Below are 20553 nucleotides of genomic sequence, written 5' to 3' on the forward strand. Positions count from 1 at the left end.
ATGTACACGTTTCCGTAGATACATGTTTTCAGTTCTCTTGAGTATATATGTAGGAGTGAAATTGCTAGGTCCTGTGATGTTATAGAGTGAGTTGTGTCTCCTCCAAATTCATAGGTTGAAACCCTAACCCCCAATGTGACTGTATTTGGAGATGGGACTGTTAGGGAAGTAAGGTCAATGAGATGGTAAGGATGGGGCCCTAATCCCATAGGACTGGTGTCCTTACAGAAGAGAAAGAGACACCAGAGCTCCCTTGCTCTCTGTGTGTGTGTACATGAGAGGATAGCCAAGAGAGGACACAGCAAGAAACGGTTGTTTGCAGGTCAGGGGGAAAACCCTTCCCAGGAGACTATGGATATGAATCTGTAGACCTCTTGATCTGCAAGTTCTAGCCTCTAGAACTGTGCAAAAAAAATTCTTTTTTTTGCTTATGCCATGGAGTCTGTAGTGTCTCATTATGGTCGCCTGAGCTGACTAAAACATAGAGTAGCTTTTTTTTTATGTTTTTGGAGTTCAATTTGCCAACATATAGCATATCACCCAGTGCTCATCCCATCAAGTGCCCCTCTCAGCGCCCGTCACCCAGTCACCCCAACCCCCCACCCACCTCTCTTTCCACTACCCCTTAGAGAAGCTTTTTATCTTTTTTTTTTTGAGAAACCGACGAACTTTTTGAGGAATTGCCAAACCATTTTCCAAGGCAGCTGCACCATCTGACATTCCCGCCAGCAACGTGCAAGGGTTCCAGTCTCTCAACATCATCACCGAAACTGGTTTTTGTTTTTGTTGGTTACAGCCATCCTAGTGGGTGTGAAGTGGGATCTCACTGTGGCTTGGATTTGCATTTCTTTTTTTTTTTTTATTTATTTGAGAAAGAGTGCACAAGGAGAGGGAGGGGCAGAGGGAGAGGGAGGGGCAGGCTCCACTGAGCAGGGAGCCCAATAGGGGGTCTTGATCCCAGGACCCTGAGATCATGACCTGAGCTGAAGGCGGAAGGCCGAAGGCCGAAGGCCCAAGGCAGATGCTTCACCGACTGAGCCACCCAGGTGCCCCTAGATTTGCATTTCTTTAATGACTAAGTGATGTTGAACCTCTTTTCATGTACTGGGTTTTCTTTTTTGTCATTGAGTTATGAGCTCTTTTTAAAATATTTATTTTCTGGATATTTGGCCTTTGTATTAGTTTTCTAGGACTGCTGTAACAAAGTACCAAACATTAGATGGCTTAAAGCAAAAGAAATGTATTGTGTCACACTTCTGGAAGCTGGGAACTGAAGTCAGGGTGTCAGCAGGGCCGTGCCCTCTCTGGGTGCTCTAGGGGAGGATCCGTCCTTGCTTCCAGCCTCCGGTGTTTGCTGGCAGTCCTTGCCCTTCCTTGGCGTGCAGATCCATCTTCCAGTCACATGGCCTCCCCTCCCTGTGTGTCTTCATACTGTCTCCCCTCTATGAGTGCCCATCTCTGTGTCCAAATCTCCCCTTTTCAGAAGGACATCATCTTATTGGATTAGGGCCCACTTGAGCGACCTGATTTCAACTTGATTATCGAGAAGACCCGATTTCCAGAGGAAGTCACATTCTAGAGGGGCTGGGACTTCAATCTTCTTTTTTTTTTTTTTTGGAGGAGGGGGACACAATGCAACAACACATAACCACCCTTGCCAGATACATGCTTTACAAAATCTTTCTCCTACTCTGTGGATTACCAGTCACTTTTTTAAACATTCGAGATATAATTGACATATAATATTCCTTTTGGGTGCAACATAATGATTTGATATTTGTATATGTTGCAAAATGATCACCACGGGACGTCTAGTTAACTTCCATCACCACACGTAGTTACACATTTATTGTGATGAGAACTTTTAGGGTCTACTCTCTTAGCAACTTTCAGATATACAACATGGTATTTTTAAAAAAGATTTATTTATTTGAGAGGGGAAGGGGGAGTACAAGCAGGGCGAGGGAGAAACAGGCTCCTCACTGTGCAGGGAGCCTGAGAAGTGGGGCTCCACCCCAGGACCCCAGGATCATAACCTGAGCCAAAGGCAGATGCTTTGCTGACTGAGCCACCCAGGCGCCCCACAGCATGGTGCCGTTAACTAGAGTCACATACTGTACATTGCACCCCTAGGACTTATTTATTTTATAACTGGACATCTGTACCTTTTGCCCACCTTCCCCCATTCTTGCCTAACCCCCCAGTCATACCTCTGCCAGACACCTGTCTTTCACTTTGAGTAGTGTCTTTATTTTATTTTATTTTTTATTTATTTATGATAGTCACACACACACACACACACACAGAGGCAGAGACATAGGCAGAGGGAGAAGCAGGCTCCATGCAGGGAGCCCGATACACGGAATTCGATCCTGGGTCTCCAGGATCACACCCTGAGCCGAAGGCAGGTGCTAAACCACTGAGCCACCTGGGCTGCCCAAGAATGTTCATTTTCTTTTTTTTTTAATTTGTATTTATTTATGATAGTCACACACACAAAGAGAGACAGAGACATAGGCAGAGGGAGAAGCAGGCTCCATGCACCGGGAGCCCGACATGGGATTTGATCCCGGGTCTCCAGGATCGCCCCTGGGCCAAAGGCAGGCGCTAACCTGCTGCGCCACCCAGGGATCCCGAGTAGTGTCTTTTGAACCTCTGAGTTTTACATTTTGATAAAATGTAAGTCTTGAGTCGCCTGTGCCTTTGGTTTCCTATCTCAGAAACCACTGTCTGGTTCAAGGGCATGAAGATTTAGACCTATGTTCTTCTTCTAGTGTTTGCCTGAATTCATTTTAGAGGATGTGTTTTTAATTTCTGGATTATTTTCTTTTATTTTGTTTCGATTTTACTGCTCCACGCTCAAGGGAAAGAGGTTTGTACAGCTTTTCCTTTTTTAAAAGAACCACTGAGTTCCTCTTTGTTGTGCAAGATAGGGTAAATATTTTAATTATTTTATGGCTACTTTAAAGTAATGTATTGTTTTCGTACTGCAGTTTCCCCCCAGCTTTCTGCATGTAGAAGTTAAATATAAACAATCCTCTTGCCTTCTTCTTGTCTACTTGATGTTCTCATCCTGAGTGTGAGTCTGTCAAAATTCCTTCTGTTTACGGTGCATTTTCTTTTAAATGTTTCAGTTTTGCTAATGCACATGTAGCTTCCCCACGGGCCTCTCTCATCCTCTCCACTTTTACCTGACCCCATCCTCTTTTTCCTCTCTCCCTGTTGTCCCTTCATGGCCTTCTGCCCCCACTTCGTGGAACTGGGGTTTCTCTCATCTCCTTGCAGATGCGAGACAGTTGGCTCACTTGTTTCTCCATCACACTAAATCCTTCTGAAGAAGCTGCTCGTCCTGGAGCTTCAGAATAACTTTACTGTTCATTTATTCTGAAAGCTTTTTCTCATGAGCCCGATTTCTTGGTGTTTTCTGTTTCCTTGTTCTTAAACAAGGAGATAGCTGGTGTTTGCCAAAAAAAAGAAAAACAAAAACAAAAAAAAAACAAAAAACAACCAAACAAACAAAACAAAAAAACCCAATGTGTGAATTGTCCTCTGGGTTGGTTTGTAAGGCTTTCAGCTGCAAGTAAAATAAACCTCAATCCAGCTGATGTTTAACTAAAAGTGATTTTTAAAAAAGATTCTTTAAAATTTTATTTATTCATGAGAGAGAGAGACAGAGACACAGGCAGAGGGAGAAGCAGGCTCCATATAGGAGCTGGATGTGGGACTCTATCCCGGGTCCCCAGGATCTACACCCTAGGCTGAAGGCGGTGCTAAACCGCTGAGCCACCTGGGCTGCCCTTTAAGAAAGATTTTATTTATTTATTAAGAGAGAGAGAGCTAGAGAGAGCAAGGGGAGGGGCAGAGGGAGAGGGAGAGAATCCAGGCAGGCTCCATGCTGAGCGCAGAGCCCCACATGGGGCTCAATCTCATGACCCTGAGATCATGACCTGAGCCGAAATCAAGAGTTAGACAGTTGGCTGAGCCACCCAGGCGCTCCTAAAAATTATTTCTTAGCTTACCCAAGGGTGGAGGTAGACCATGGCTACTCCAGCAGCTCCTCAGGGTCCTCAAGGATCCAGGTTCTTTCTGTCTTCCTACTGCACCATCCTTATCACGTTAGCCGGGCTCCTTTAAGGTGGCAAGTTGGATGCAGCAGACATCACATCCTCACCCTCCAGCGCAGAAAAAGAACTGTTTCTTCTCTGTAGGTATTATTTAAAGAGCAAGAAACCTTTCCCAGAATCTGTCCTCCCCTTTGCTGACTTCCCCTTGTGGTTGGCCAGACCTGGGTTACGAGCCCGACCCCAACCATTGGCACAGGACATGAGTGCGCACAGATTATCTTAGGATGATCAGAATGAACTCGAGTTACATCGGGGGGAGACAGTAGACCCCAAATCAAACATTGGGCTCCACAGGCAGGGTGGGGGGACGTGGCTGTTGGATAGTTTTCTGGTAGCGTCTGCTGTGCTCTTGGTCCCTCTTGGGCGCTGGCCGAGTTTCATCATTGACCTGCAGCAGGAGAGCAGGTGCTTGGGCTCGGTTTTCAGCTCCATCCTCAGGATTGATCAGGCTTTCATCTAACGTATCTCTGTGGGGTTGAAATGGAACCTTCTCCTGCCTCTGTACACTGGCCATCTGATGCTTTCAACAGATGCAGTTCCAAAGGAAAATGACGTTCCTAGCCTCTTCCTACCTGGGCTGTCCATCTGTATCTGCAGGGGGCTGTGCCTCCTCCTCGGATGCCTCCTCACTCCTCCCACCTTGGACTCACGTCTTTTCTGAGAGCTACCATCTCCAGGTGGACTTAGGCTTAGAGACCCTCCTAGGGGATAGAGGAAAGACACTTTTCCTCCAGAGCAACCATGCAGGAGAGTGATGGCTGAGCATTGTCCAGTTGACAAAGACCTTGCCTTTTTTTTAAGGGTCAGACAGTGGGAGGAGGGATAAAAGGTCTTTCAAGTTATTTTTAGGATGGGAGGCTGTGTCACTCTGTGGGCAGCATAGCCTGGGGGCTCACTACAATTGCACTTTCAATCTGGTTGCATTGGCTGCACTGGCTTTCTCCTAGGTGGAGACATGCCACTCTACCCCCCCCACCCCCAATTCTGGCAATCAGCTGTCAAGACTAGTTTATGGTGGTGTTCTGGGTTTCCAACTGTTTCTGTACCTTTGTTTTAATCGGAATTTGGGAGAGACTGGAGGTGGAGGCTGCTAGATGGTTACCATTTAAAACTAGAAGCCATAATCATGCACTTTTCAAAGAGTGAGCTGTATATGCCCTGTCTCCACTTCCTTGCCCTGTTGCCACCTGGTATCTGCTTCCCTCAATCCCCTAAAGTCACCAGGAGCCTCCACATTGTTAAACCCAGAGGACACTTTGAATCAGAGTCTTACCCTGTCTCTTCTCAGCATATGACACTGCCAACCATGGGCTTCTCTTGGAAGAGAGCTTGCCAACCTAAGCTCTTCATATACATTACTTCATAAAATTCTCATAGTGAGCCTAGGAAAATCATTATTCTTTCCATTCTACATGTGAGGAAACAGAGACTCTTGCTCATGGACCACTAGCTAATAACCGGAAGAGTCAGAAGGGAACCTTCCTAGATGCTCTCCTCCATGGGCTTCTGTGATCTCATTTGCTCCTGGTTTTCCTGCTACCTCTCTGGCTCCTCATTTTTGAGCTCCTTCTCCTTTACTTGACTCTTAAATTAAATTCTTGTTTCCTAAAAGCTTCTCTTTCTCTGCGTCCTCCTGGGCAGCTTCATCCCATCACCCTGTGATGGCTCTTGGATCTCCATCTCACTCCCAGATGGCTTTTGTGAGCCCCCAAACCACCTATCCAGTATTTTCTCTTGGAAACCCCTCTGCTCAACACACCTAAAAGGAGGCTATGATCTTACCTCCCAGTAACTTGGCAGTCCTTGCCTTAGATCAGGCATTATTACCTTTTTTTAAAGTACTGTCCATCCAACATTATCTAGACTAATGATTCTCAATGCTATCTGCACATCAGAATCACTGAGAAGATTAAAAAGAAAAAGATGCTAATGCGTGAGTCCCCCTCTACAAAGATGATTTAATTGTTTTGGGTTGTGTGACCCAGGCACCAATATTTTTTTTTATTGTTGGGGAAAGAAATATATACAATTTACCAACTTTACCATTTTTAAGTGTATAGTATGCAGTAGTGTTACCTATATGCACATCATTGTGCAACAGACCTCTGAACTCTTTCATCTTGCAAAACTCATACTCTGTACCTGTTGAACAAAAACATCTCTTCGCCCTCTTCCCCCCGGGGCCCCTGGAAACCACCATTCTATTTTCTGTTTCTAAGCTTAATTATTTTATTTTTAAAACATTTTAAAAAGATTTATTTATTTGTGATAGACATAGAGAGAGGCAGAGACACAGGCAGAGGGAGAAGCAGGCTCCATGCAGGGAGCCCGACGTGGGATTCGATCCCGGGTCACCAGGATCGCACCCTGGGCCAAAGGCAGGTGCCAAACTGCTGAGCCACCCAGGGATCCCCTCTAAGCTTAATTACTTTAGATACCTCATATAAGTGGAGTCATGCAGTATTTGTCTTTTTGTGACTGGCTTATTTCATTTGGCTTCATGTCCTCCAAGTTCATTTATGTCCTAGCCTGTGACAGGATTTCCTTCTTTCTTTCTTTCTTTCTTTCTTTCTTTCTTTTTTTTATTCTTTTTTTTTTGCTGAATGATATTCCGTTGTATGCCTATATCACATTTTCTTTTTTTTCTCCAGCTTTATAGAGATATAATTGACACATAACTTGTTAGTGTTCATGGTGTACCATGTGAGATGATTCAGTATGTGTATATATTGTAGAATAACTACCATGAAACAGTTAACACATCCATCACCTCTTGTAGTTACCGTGTGTGTGTGTGTGTGTGTGTGTGTGGTGAAAGCATTTAAGATCTCTCTTAGCAATTTTCAATTATACAATAGAGTACTGTTGACTCGAGTCACCCTGCTGTACATTATTAGATCCTTAGAACTTACTCATCTTCTAACTGGAAGTTTGTGCCCTTTGACCAATATCTCCCATTTCTCCCAGCCCCTAGCCCTCGGCAGCCACCAATCTACTCTCTGTTTCTATGAGTTTGGTTTTATTTTTAGATTCCACATATAAGTGAAACCGTGCAGTATTTGTCTCTGTCTTTCTTATTTCACTTAGCATAATGCCCTCAAGGTTCATCCATGTTCTTGATGATGGCAGGATTTCTTTCTTTTTTTTTTTATGGCTGAATAGCATTTTTTTTTGCACATATCATTTTCTTTTCTTTATACATTCATCCATCAGCAGATACTGAAGTAATTTCCATATCTTGGCTCTTGTGAATGATACTACAATGAACATGAGAGTGAACATATCTCTTTAAGGTAGTGATTTCATTTTCTTGGGATATATACTCAGCAGTGGGACAGAGGGAGGGGGGAAGCAGACTGCCCACTGAGCAGTTTCATGACCTGAGCAGAAATCAGGAGTCAGATGTGTAACTGACTGAGCAATTTAGGTGCCCCATAAATATTTTTTTATTTTATTTTAAGTAGGCTCCAAGTCTGGCCCGGAGCTCAGCACAGGACTTGAACTCATGACCCTGAGATGAAGACCTGAGTTCAAAATTTGGACACAGGGGCACCTGAGTGGCTCAGTCAGTTGAGTGTCCGACTCTTGATTTTGCTTCAGGTCATGATCTCAGGGTTGTGAGACTGAGTCCTGCATCAGGGCTCTGAGCTTAGCAGGGAGTCTGGTTGGGGATTCTCTCTCTCTCTCCTTCTCCCCACCTCACCCTCTGCCTCTCCACTTGCTCTCACTCTCTCACTCTCCCTCTAAAATAAATAAATAAATCTTAAAAAAAAGTCAGACTCTTAACTGACTGAGTCACCCAGGCACCCCTCTATATTTTCTCCAGGAGATAGATTTATTTATTTATTTATTTATTTATTTATTTATTTATTTATTTATAGATTTTATCTATTCATGAGAGACACACAGAGAGGCAGAGACACAGGTAGAGGGAGAATCAGGCTCCCTGCAGGGAACCCGAGGTGGGACTGGGTCCCAGGACCCCAGGACCACGCCCTAAGCCAAAGGCAGGCACTCAACCACCCAGGCGCCCCTCTCATTTTCTATATGACAAATTTTACTTATTTTCTTGTTCTAGGACTTTTATAGTTACAGGTTGTACATTTAGGTCTATAATTCATTTCATTCTAGATTTTATATGTGGTGTGAGGTAAGGGTCCACTTCATTCTCTTGCATGTGGATAATCAGTTTTCCCAGCATGGTTTCTTAAAAAGAATGTCCTTTCCCCACTGTAGGCTTGGCACTCTTATCAAAAATCATTTGACTGTATATGTGAAGGCTCATTTCTGGGCTCTCTAACCTGTTCAGTTGGTCTGTATTTCTGTTTTAATACACAGTGACAAACTGTTTTGATTATGGTGGCCTTGCAATGTTTTTGAAGTCAAAAAGTGCAAGGCCTCTAGCCTTGTTTTTCTTTCTCAAGATCATAGTGCTATTCATAGTCCTTTGATTTTCTATATGAATTTTAGGATTTCTTTTCTATTTCTGCAGAAAACACCTTTGAGGTTTTGATAGGACCTGAACTGAATTTGTAGGTCATTTTGGGTAACAAGGATATTGTAACAATATTAAGTGTTCCACTCCATAAACACGATGTCTTTCCATTTATTCTTCTTTAATTTCTTTCAGCAATGTTTGCTCATTTTTTGTGTAGTTTATTCCTAAGTATTTTATTCTTTTTGCTGCAATTATAAGCGAGATTTTTTTTTCATTTCCTTTTCAGATCATTCATTGTTAGTGTGTGGAAACACCACTGATTTTTGCGTGTTGGCTTTGTATCCTGCAACTTTGCTGTATTCACTTATTTCTAACAGTGCTTTTGTGGAATTCTTAGGATTTTCTCTACATACAAGATTATGGATTTTCTCTATGTACAAGATTATGTCACCCGCGGACTGAAATAACTTTACTTCTTTCTTTCCAATCTCAGTGCCTTTGGTTTCTTTCTCTTGCCGAAGCTCTCTGGCTAGGACTTCGGTACTATGTTAAATAGAAGTGCAAGCGTGGACATCCTTGCCTCGGTCCTGATCTTCAAGGGAAGGCTTTCAGTTTACCACCTTTGAGCATGTTCATTGTGGCTTTTCATATATGGTCTCTATTATGACGAGGTAGTTTCCTGCGGTCCCTAGTGCGCCCAGTGTATTGCCTCTTGACCAGACTGTTAGAAGAGCTAAGGAGGTTGTTTATCTGCCTCCTGTGCTCTTTAATGTCTCCAAACCACAGAAAGTGTAGAAAGAACCTGGAGAGTTAGAACCAGCCGCCACTAGGGCTGCTGGAGGGCAGGGGGTGGGCAGGCAGCAGGTGGCTTGCCCGCGTCCCCCCCCTCCTCCCAGAAGCAGAAACAGGGCGAGCTGAGAGCTGGGGGGTGAGCAGCCTCCCTTGCCTCCGGTTTCAGGACTGGACAGCGGAGGCCACGCCCCAGGAGCCTCTGGCCCCGCCCACCACACGCACGCCCCGCCCCTCGCGTGCATACCCCGCCCCTTGGCCCCGCCCCTACCCACACGCTCCGCCCTGGCCCCGCCCCTGCCCGCAGCCCCGCCCCTTGGGCCCGCCCCCTGCCTGCAGCCCCCGCCCCTTGGCCCCGCCCCTGTCCGCAGCCCCGCCCCTTGGCCCCGCCCTTCCTGCCCCTGCCCCTGCCCCTGCCCCTGTCCCGCGGTGGCATCCAGCGGTGGGATCCCGCGGAGACCCCCCCCGCCTTCCTTACTTTCAGCGCCCTGGGAGGAGGATGAGATCCGCAGGGACCGAGTGGAGCCCCAGAGCGTGTCCCTGTCGTGGCGGGAGCCCGTCCCCGCCGGAGCCCCGGGGGCTAACGGCACCGAGTACGAGATCCGATACTACGAGAAGGTGAGGCGGGGTCTGGGGCGGGACCTGGGGCTGCCTTCGGGGGCTGAGGTCGGTCCCCTCGGCGCCTCTGCTTCCTTCCCTACCTTCTCTCTGCAAAAGCCTCCTTACCTTCCGTCGTGAGCAAATCCCCGGCCTCCTAGGTGGCCTCCCGCTGGGTGCAGGGCGCGGCCGCCCACCTGCTGGTCCCCCCTCGCTCCTCACCACTCTGCAACCTCCATCGTCACCGCTTTGCCTGCTGTTTGCAGCCCCCTGAGAACCTTCCCTTGGAGGCCGATGCAGGTCTCCCGTGGCCAGACCCCATACGTGCAATTTTGAAACCCTATTTTATTTTTTATTTTTTGCAACCCTATTTAGAGAAAGAATGCAGAAATACCATATTGTTTCAAAATTCACGAAAATGTATGACCAAGGGGAGGCGTCCCCTAGAACTTGGCGGGTGTGCTGCTGCTGGTGAATGTCTAACACCCTGGCCTCCAGAGCAATGAATGAATGATGAATTCTTATTACAATTTTACTGATACACAGGGTGTGTCATACATCGTTTTACAAATGAGAAGAAAAGATACACGGTGCTCCTTATACAGCCAGTGGGTCCTTATAGAATGCTTTTCCCCATTTCTGCTGACTTCTTGTATCTCTGTTGTCAAATCTGTGGTTGCAGTTCAGCCTCGACTTGACAAATGGAGCTATGTCCCGACCCACTATCTCTTTGCCCCATACATTTATTGTCTCTAAATGTGATATGTAGAGTTAAGAGTTTCTCACCTTGGTGCAAATTTTATTCATCCAAGCGAAACCTTGCTTTCATCTTCAGCATTTCATGTGTCAGAACTTCACTCACCCCTTAGTGACTCCGGGGACTTCTTGGCTGAATCAGATAATAGTTTTTGAATACTGGAAGTCTACTGAGAGCTGTGAGTTGGGGGGTGGGGCGCAAACACGAAGGAGGAGGGACTCCTGAGTCACTGCTGGATGATCTAGGGGGCAAAGGTGCCACCAGCTGAGGAGGAGGAGCAGGTCTGGGTTAAGAGGGTGAGCTTGGGTTGGCCGCGGCAGTGTTGGCACCTCTGGGTGGGCTTTGTGGGTCTGCAGCTCGAGGCAGAGGCCTGTCCTGGGAGAAGGAGAGGTGGGGCCTTTCAGCATAGGGCTGGGAGCTGAACCGACACTGGGGGTGGGGTTGTCAGGGCATAGAGACAGAGTCCCGAAGCTGAGCTGGCTGGGTGCTCCAGGCCCTAAGGGGGTGTGAATTTGAGGGAACAAAAACCCTTGAAAAGAAAAGCAGAGTCTGTACAACAGGAGCTCTGTTTCAAGGGCTGCAGGGGCATCGCCCGGAACCCAGGGACCACAGGTGTCGGAGGCGGCTCCTCACCTGCACTTCTGTGTGCACACCAGTCCTGCGTCCTCTGCCCGGGGGCTTGCTCAGGGCACGTGACAGCTGCCCGGGTTGGCAGCCTTGCCTCTTTGCTCCGCCCACTCCCACCCCCCTCGCCAGTCTCAGAGGTCCCACCTGCAGCCACTGTCTCACTATCTTTCCATGGCCATTCAGATACCTGGAAGGGAGATGCTGATTGGCCCAGTTTCTGCCCCAAGCCTGAATACGGTGGCCACAGAACTGGGCCATGTGATGACAGGGGGCCGTGGGAGTGGCAGGGGCTCTAATAAGGTGGGAGGGCGGCGGGCAGAGACAAAATGATGGCTGCGTCTCCAGGACACAGCATCAGACGCGCCGGCGGCCGTGTGATATAGAGATAGAGCACGCAACCTGAAGGCATCAAGACGGTGTCATTCTGACCCTTCCTTGATGTGACTGTCACCTACCAAAGACGAAAGAATTGCTGTTGCGAGCGCTGTACGTAGCCAGGCCTCTAAAGAGCCTAGCATAGCAGCTGGCAGTGAGCTGACACTCACTCCGTGACAGTTGTCACTGTCCCCACTGTCCAGTGGGGGCCTCAGGCGGGCTCTCTACCTTTCTGTGCCGGATTCCTTGTCTGTGAATTCGTGACTTGCAGGACCTTGTGAAAACCAGATGACAAAGAGAAGGAAAAGCTTTTGTGAGCCGACAGGGGCCGGGCAGGTGTCAGGCCTTTTCTCATTCCTCTGAGGCATCAGGCCCAACTCAGCCTCTGGACCGCCAGTGCCTGATGTCCGTCCCCAAGAAGGGGGTCTAGTGTCTTCTCTAAAGTTTCTCTTACTGCTCTTAGCCTCAGGGACTGTTGACTGCAGGTGGGAGCCTGGATGGAGAGAGGGGTTGGGGAGCCTACGGAAGAAACCTGTGGGGACCCTCCCCAGACTGTGGAGGGTCCTGCTGTGAGCTCAACTAAGGACTAAAGGCACTTCTCCACCCCTCGCCCGCCCCACGCCCCCATCATTCTCCAAGCAGCTCGGGTCTGGCCCTGGATCCAGGCCTCACATCTTGGTCCTTCCTCAGGGTCAGAGTGAACAGACTTACTCCACGGTGAAGACAGGGGCACCTGCGGTCACTGTCACCAACCTGAAGCCGGCTACCCGCTACGTCTTTCAGATCCGGGCGGCTTCCCCGGGACCCTCCTGGGAGACCCAGAGCTTCAATCCCTCCATTGAAGTGCAGACCCCAGGGGAGGGTAAGTGGTGTGCGTGAGTGGGCAGGGTCTGGGCAGGGAAAACTCTTCCCCGGATGGGGCTGGGGTGGGGACACAGCCTGGGGAGGGGGTGGTTATCTGTGCAATTAAGGGAGCCTGCAGAACGGTTTAATGACAGCCTAAATAATTAATGAATTTCGAATCCACCCACTAGGGCCTATTCATGCCGTGAATTAAATGGGGGGCCTGTCCTTGGGGAGCTCACGGAGTAGGGGCTGCAGAAGCCATGTCTCAGCTGTGGTCTCCCAGCCTCTCAGGACCTCCCATGTCTTCTACAAACATCCCGTGCCCTCTCCAAGATTCTTGCTATTTTCTTGGGAGGAGGTTTAGCCTCGTGGTCCCTTCTTGCTCTGACGGCTAGATTCTTTCCCGTTCTGCTTGTCCCTCTCTGCCGTGACATAGACTCAACTGTGGGATGCCACCCCTTTCCCCACTGGGCCTTGGAGTGAGAAGCACACGTCACTGAAGGTTGGGGACACAAAGGGGTTGTGCTACAGCCATAAACAAAACAACACAAAGCGAGGATTGCCTGCGTTCCATGGGGGGAGTTGTATGGTACGCGAATAATTTCTCCAATAGTGCTGTTACCTGGACACATGACAGAACAAAAGCTGAACATCAGATACCCTGTGCTACCTGCTTGGTCCCTTCACCTCCGTCCCCTGGCTCCTATTCTCCCCCAGCCACCCCCAAATCCCCTTTCATGGGGAGAGATGAGCTGCTTAGCTGTGGCTTTGGCGGTTTTGCCTGCTGCTAACCCTGCCCTCAGGGTCTCACCTCTATCTGCCTCGAGCAGTTCATGAAAGTATTTTCCTGGGCAAAGGCAGTTCCCCCTAAGAGGCATTCTGACACCAGCTGTCAAGATAATAATTCTTTCCAACCTGCTACATGAGTCTAATCCAAGATAGGAAGAGCTCTGAGCCCAAAGGGAGGTGGAGATAAAATGTTGAGGGAGTTTGGGTTCTGGGAAGAGAGACAGCACTTCTTGCTCGAACGCCTGTCTGTGCCAGACCTCGGCCAGGTGCGGGCAGGGGGAGATTAGAGCCCCGTCTTGAAGGCTGGGGAGCATTCGACGTGTGGAGGTGGGCAGGGAAAACATTTTGGGTAGAGGAATCCCATGCGAGCAGAGGCGCCCAGGTTTGGCTGGAGTGAGGGAGGTCGAGGCGGGAGCTGGGGGCTGTTAGCTGGAAAGGGCTGAAGATTTCCGTTCACCTGGTGCTTCTCGGTGAGTAGACACTGCTCGGACCCCCGGCCTCCTGTGCTGTGGCCCTGGCTCTGGGGGAATAGGTCTCCCGGTCTGCAGAGCCCTTCCCCCAGTGAGCCGGGACCCTAACGCAGGAGCACGATGAAGGACCGTATCAGCTACCCACTGCTGCATAACGAGTTACCCCAAGGCGAGGGGCTGCAAACCGCAGACATTTGTTCTCTGGTGGTTTTTGCAGGCCAGGCCTCTCTGGGTGCAGCTTAACGGGGCGCCACTGGCTCAGGGCCCCTCGTGCTGTGGTCATCTCAAGGCTCGGGTTCTCACAGGCTGTTTTTTGCTCGATGCACGCAGTTCTCCGCCCCTTGGGCTTCTCCCTAGGGCTCCTCATCACACAGCAACTCGATTCTTTCAGAGACTGCGAGTGAGGGACTGGGGTGGGGGTTTCTTTTTTTTTAATTTTTTTTTTTATTTACTTATGACAGTCACACAGAGAGAGAGAGAGAGAGAGAGTCAGAGACACAGGCAGAGGGAGAAGCAGGCTCCATGCACCGGGAGCCGGACGTGGGATTCGATCCTGGGTCTCCAGGATCGCGCCCTGGGCCAAAGGCAGGCGCCAAACCACTGCGCCACCCAGGGATCCCAAGGGGTGGGGGTTTCTTTTTTTTTTTTTTTTTTTAAAGATTTTATTTATTTATTTGTAGAGACAGAAAGAGAGGGGCGGCGGAGGAGGCAGAGGCACAGCCAGAGGGAGAAGCAGGCTCCATGCAGGGAGCCTGATGTGGGACTCGATCCAGGTCCCCAGGATCACACCCCAGGCTGCAGGCGGCGCTAAACCGCTGCGCCACCTGGGCTGCCCCGGGGTGGGGGTTTCTTAAGCCAAACCACCATCTCTCTTGTCGCCTCATCTTGGAGGTGACATCCTATCCCTTTGGCTGCCTTCTATTCATTAGAAACAAGTCACTATGTCAAACCCACCCTTGAGGGACTGAATACCAAGAGGTGGGGAATCCCTGGGCGCGTCTCAGAGGCCTGTCCCCGTGGACACTGCATCTCAAACAGTTCTTGGCAGCTCCACCCACCTCGGGCCCGGCCAGACCCCGGGTCCCGTCCACACCTCTGCAACCGTGGGCTCTACGATCCCCTCACTGACCTTGGCCTTGTTGGTCTCTGACCCTCCCTTCCTCTTCTGTCCCTTGTCACGTGGCTGTGACATCCTCCTAACAGCCGTGGGGATCTGACCTCATCTCCCAGCTGTGAGCCCCCTCCCCGCCCCCTGTGGCCCAGCCACCCAGCCCCTGCGGATCCTCCCCTAGGAAATACCCCTCCCCTCCCCCTGTTGACCCTCGCTCCCTGGACGCTGCGCTGCACCCGCCCTCCTTGTCCCTGAGCCTGGAGCCCGGAGCTGGCCCGAGTCCTGTGTCCCACGTCTCATCTGGTCTCAATGGAGTCTTCAGGGCTACGCAACATCTTCCCCATCCTCAATAGTTTTCCCAAACCGGGACCCCTCCTGGGCCCCTCCTGCCCATCCTTGCTGCCCACCCACCAGCAGATAGCATCATCCTGTTCCCCTGGGCCAGGAACTCTGTCTGTGGCTCCCTGGCTCCCCGTCACCCTCAGGATGGTGTCCCGGCTCCCTGGCCTGGCATCCCAGGCCCTTCAGATGCTGTCTTGCCCCCCTGGTTCCCTTTCTCCTTCCCCTGTCCAGCCTCACATCTGGCCGCTCTGGGCCCCCACGCAGCCTGTTTTCCCAGCGCCACGGGGAGGCTCTGTGTTTCCCAGACCTAGCGTGGGCGCCCCAGCACCACCAAACCCTTCCGGGCTCCCAGGCCCAGGGCAGATGCCCCACCTTATCTGCGAATCCTTCCTCTCAGGCTTCAGGAAGACACGGGTGAGCCTCTGCTCAGCTCTCTGTGTCTGTTCATTCTGCAGCGAGGACTTTGTCTCCCTCCCTGGTCTGAGCACTCCTCTGGGGCAGGGATTCTGGGCCATTCATCACTGTGTCCCGAGGGCTGGCGCCAGCCTGTCATCCACATGTTGGATGGATGAATAGAGGGATGGAGGGATAGATAGATGGGCTTGAGAGCCTGGGGTCTTCGGGGCCCCTCTCTTGGGGAAATAGTTCACCGTAGAGGCTTTTGGAATCAGGTTCAAGTCTTAGGTTCACCATTTATTAGTCGTGGGGCCTCGGACAAAGCAGGTGACTTATATCAATGTCGGTCAACCCAGCTGTGAAATGGAGACAACACGGCCTGCCTGGCTTGTTGTGACGGTGCAGGTGCGACGGTGCAGGTGCAACGGGATGGTTTAGTTAAGGCCCCGGGGCACAGGACCTTAAATGTTAACTCTTACTGTAACTGCCTGCGGCTGGGAGCTCCGTGAGTGGCCGCTCCCCCTGCAGAGCTACGGTGTCCAACTGAAAGGCGACAAGGGAGGCCCAGGCCTGCCTGTCCGGACCCTGGGGTCCTCTGTCGCACAGCTGGAGCGCAGTGGAGGCGCCCGAGCCTGGGAGAGGAGGAAGCTCCCTGGGCCCCGGGGCGCCCCCAGGAGCCTGGCCCTCTGCCTGCCTCAGCCTCCTGCTTTACCCCCAGCCACCTCCGGGCCCAGGGACCACAACCCTGCGGTCGTTGTCACCGTGGTGACCGTCTCAGCCCTCCTGGTCCTGGGCTCCGTGATGAGCGTGCTGGCCATGTGGAGAAGGTAGGTGGCTGGTCCCCGCGTGCCTGGCTGACTCCCGGTGGGTGGGGTCCCCGTGCCCACGGACGGACGTGTGCTCACGGCCCCGCGGCCTGTACCTGCGTTTGCACACGTGCAGATTTGCACACGCCAGCATGCTGCGGTGCAGATCCAGGCCCCTCCCCCACTCCCTGCTCCTGCGGCAGCCACTGCAGCTTGCTCAGCCTCAGCCGCTCTGGGATGAAGGGGATTTAGCTCCTTAACTCATTAAATGTCAGAAGGCATCACTGAGGATGGAATCCAGCTCCGGCTGCTCCAGTGCGATTAGGATTCTCCAGAGGCGCTCAGAGGCCCCCAGCCCCTGCCCGCAAGGGATCTCGAGGCCCTTGAACACAGGCAGAGGGAAGAAAGGCAGAAATTGTGTGTGTGGGAGGGGGGAGGACAGGAGGGGAACTCATACACCAGCCCCCCACCACCACCCCCTGCAGAAGGAAGCCTGCAGGAGAGTGGGCAGAGAAGGGGGATGGGAGGAGGGGGAAGGGTGGGGAGCTTGAGTTTGGTTCAGAGAAGATTCCAGTCCTTTTGCACGCAGCGGAAACCTCATGGCATGTATACCTGCCTCCTCCCCGGGGCCACACGTGGTCCCGCACAGAGGTGCCCGGCTGGGGCTGAGGTCAGCAGACTTGGGGGCCGGAAGGTCTGCATGTGATGGGCTGGAGCGAGGGCGGGCAGCAGAGGAGAGGATGGCTGCTGGGGAGCCCTCTCCTCCCCTCAGCGTCTCACTGCCTGTGGGTGGGCTGCAGGGGCAGCTTCGCCTCCGGTGAAGCGCTGAAAGTGACCGAGGAGGGGAGCGCCTTGACCGGCGGTGCAGGAGCCCCTCTGCCTGGGGCCAGGACAGTCAGGGGGGCAGGGCAGGAATAGGGAGCTCCTTTCTGGGGCTTAGACACCCGTATTGGGCCTGTTGGAAAAGCAGGAATGGACAGGAGCTGAGAGCCTCTTGTCCTGGCTGGGGGCTCAGGGGCTCAGGGGCTCAGGGGGTGCAGGAGGAGGCTCCTCACACCCCTCCGGGCAGGGACAGTGCAGGACAGCTGCCCACGAGCACCTGGGAGACAGGTGTGCTCAGGCAGATAGCATAAGCCGGGGGTCGGTCTCCACACCTGCTCGAAATCCAATGGCACAGAAATGGGCAGGATCTGCGGGTCAGGTGCTGATGGGCACAGGTGGCGGTCCTGCGCCGCTCGGGCTGACATCTCTGAGTCCCTGCAGTACGGGCTGTGTGCCGGGTGTCCTCCTCTCCGCCTCCCCTCCCTGCTCCACGCTGGCTCATCCCACTTCTCGCCAGAGGGTGCTGTCCAGGGGAAGCTTCTCGGGTCCTCTGCGACTCCTCCATTGGCTCAGCCTTGCCCCCTCCTCCCCACCCGCCTTTCCTGGATGCTCTCCTCCTTCGTGGAGGTCCCGCCACCACTCTGGGGACTTCAGTGGCCCCTAGACGACCCGTCCCACCCCCTGGCTTCTCAGTTCTTTGGCTTCCTCATTCCCAAGGACCTTGTCTTCGTTCCACCTCCACCTTCCTCTCCCATTTCCTGCCACGGACCCGGCCATCACCCCGGGTACTGCGTCTGGCCCATCCGCTTATGCGCCGCAGGTGGCCTGTCCTTTCCACTTGCCCCCTCAGCCATATCTGCTGCACCTGCTCCTTCGCTGCATCATGGGCCGCCTGGCTCCTGGTCCCCAGGTCCGCACACGCAGCTGTCTCTGCGCCCATCCGCTCCCTTTGCTCGAGGGAAAGTGCCTTCCTCTTAGCCCTCCCTGCTGTGTTCTGAAGCCCACCCCTTCTCTCCATCGCAGGCATCCTATGTTCCTTTTTTTTTTTTTTTAAGATTTTATTTATTTATTCGAGAGAGAGAGGCAGCGAGAACACAGGCAGAGGGAGAAGCAGGCTCCATGTGGGGAGCCTGACGTGGGACTCGATCCCGAGACTCCAGTATCATGCCCTGGGCTGAAGGCAGGTGCTAAACCCCCGAGCCACCCAGGGATCCCCTACTATTTCTAATGTCCCCCTCTGCCCCACATAACAGCGGACACTTATGGAGTGCTTAGTAAGCTCCGCACACCTGTGCTGTGTCAGGCGGGGCTGTCTTTATCCCGATTTTATTAAAGAGAAATCTGAGCCACCCAGTCCTGCAGCTACCGAGTGGGGGGATCTGGGAAGCCTGTCCCTGCGTGAGGCCCCAGAGCCCGTGCTGCTGACCACCATCGTGACCACTTGATCCTAAATGACAGCCTTTGCCCCCTTTCCCATCTGTCTAGAAACATGGCCCTCTCGCCATCTCCCTCCCCTGCTCCACTTTTTCTTTCCTTCGCTCCTGTGACGTCCGTCGCCACCCCTGATTTGCCTTCTGTTTCCCTTCCACTTGTCTGGTGGGTCTTTTGTGACCTCCTCCATGGCCTCTTCCTCCTCTCCACCCGGCCTCTAAACGTCGGGATCCGCAGACTTGTTCACAGTCCCACTTCCCAGGCTCTGTCCTCTTCCTGGACGATGCCCCAGCTCCCGCACTGGAGCTCCAGAGCAGACCTCTCCTCCAGCACCACCCCCCCCCCCGACCTTCACGTCTAACTCCCTACCCTGCACCCCTCCCTTCTTATTCCGTGGGCTCTGCAGACTCCCATAGGCTGGGCTCGAGTTTTTCCTCTCCCCGTCCCCATAAATGGCCCCACCGCCAACTGTCAGGCAACCCAGAACACCAGAGCCATGCCTACCTTCTCCCTCCCTCCTCCTTTCTGCCTCCTAGCAGGCTCGCAGCCCTGCGGCCCCAGCACCTACGCATCACTTGAGCCCATGCTCACGCTGTAGGCCGACCCACTGCCAGGTCCTGCAGGGACAACAGCTACGCCAGCGTGGTCTTCCTACAGTGCAGATTGAGTCACGGTGCTCACCTGCTCAGCGCCCCCGGGGGCTCTCCTCTGGGCCAGCGAGGCCCTGCTCAGCAGCCCCTGATGCCAGCCGGTGGCTCTGTTGATGGTGACGCAGTCCGTTGGTCCATGGCCACCTCTGCCTCGGAAAGCCATCCTGGATGCTCTGGGACGAGTCAGGCCCATCTGCTATGTGTCCCCCCAGCACATCGCCCTTCTTTTCCACTTGGACCTGTGAGCGGGCTTGCCACTGACCCTCAGGGCCTGTTTCCCTGGCTAGACCGTGGCTGCCCATGAGTGCCAGGGCCGCCCGATTGCTCACCTGTTCTCAGGCAGGCGGCTTGGGTTCAAGGTCAGGGGGTATGGATTCGGGCGCTTCGGGAGTTGCAAGAGTGTGCAATTGTGGCTCTGAGTGCAACTAATTAGGAGTGTTGATGGGGGTGAGGAGTTAGGTCTGGGGCTGGCATTGTCTGTCAACTGCGGGGAGGAGCTTTCAAAATAAGACAAGAAGGTCCCTCCGCGAGGGCACAGACCTTAAGGGTCTTGGAGGGATAAGGCGCTGCCACCCTGGGCGCTGGTGAGAGGGGAAGGGCTGGGGCCGCGTGGCTCAAAGCATGACTCTGCACCTCCCCAGGCCCTGCCCCTACGGCAAAGGAGGTCAGGACGCCCATGACGAGGAGGAGCTGTATTTCCACTGTGAGTTGTCGCCTGGCCCTTTCGTGGCCCTCTTCCTTGCCGCCCTTTATAACCCCTCCCGCCCCCGGCCGACCCCCTTCCTCCAGCCCACCCTTGTCTCTCCCTGCATTCCAGTCAAAGTCCCCACCCGCCGCACGTTCTTAGACCCCCAGAGCTGTGGGGACCCGCTGCAGGCCGTTCATCTGTTCGCCAAGGAGCTGGATGCAAAAACCGTCACACTGGAGAAAAGCCTAGGAGCAGGCAAGCCGGGCAGCCAGGAAGCCTTGTCCATCCCAAGAGCCCCCACCTGCCCCCCGACCCCACCTCTGCCCCCAGGCCCTCCCTCATTGCCTTCACCCCAGTCCCAGCCTGCCCAGGAGGGCCAGCTCCGCACCAAACGGGACCCGCAGCCACCAGGTTACGGGGAAGGGGATGGCGGAGGGGTCTGCGATCCTGCCTTCCTGCCCTCTCCTGGTGCCCCCGTGCCCCTGTCACTCTAGC

At 52.6% G+C, this 20553-nt stretch overlaps 1 protein-coding gene across 2 annotated transcripts in view; it reads left to right on the plus strand.

Annotated features, from left to right (window-relative positions):
• The window catches only part of EPHA10 (EPH receptor A10), a 41418-nt gene that overhangs the window by 14780 nt on the left and 6085 nt on the right, over nucleotides 1-20553 (plus strand). Inside the window, exons 6-10 of one of the 2 annotated variants that reach the window (XM_038557849.1) lie at nucleotides 9836-9969; nucleotides 12398-12569; nucleotides 16380-16488; nucleotides 20012-20073; nucleotides 20188-20313. In XM_038557849.1, the coding sequence (XP_038413777.1) occupies nucleotides 9836-9969; nucleotides 12398-12569; nucleotides 16380-16488; nucleotides 20012-20073; nucleotides 20188-20313 (603 nt within the window). The remainder of the gene's footprint in view (nucleotides 1-9835; nucleotides 9970-12397; nucleotides 12570-16379; nucleotides 16489-20011; nucleotides 20074-20187; nucleotides 20314-20553) is intronic. The other variant, XM_038557850.1, reaches the window with a different exon arrangement.

This window comes from Canis lupus, chromosome 15 (genome assembly GCF_011100685.1).
Source record: "Canis lupus familiaris isolate Mischka breed German Shepherd chromosome 15, alternate assembly UU_Cfam_GSD_1.0, whole genome shotgun sequence".
In the NCBI taxonomy this organism is placed as follows: Eukaryota; Metazoa; Chordata; class Mammalia; order Carnivora; family Canidae; genus Canis; species Canis lupus.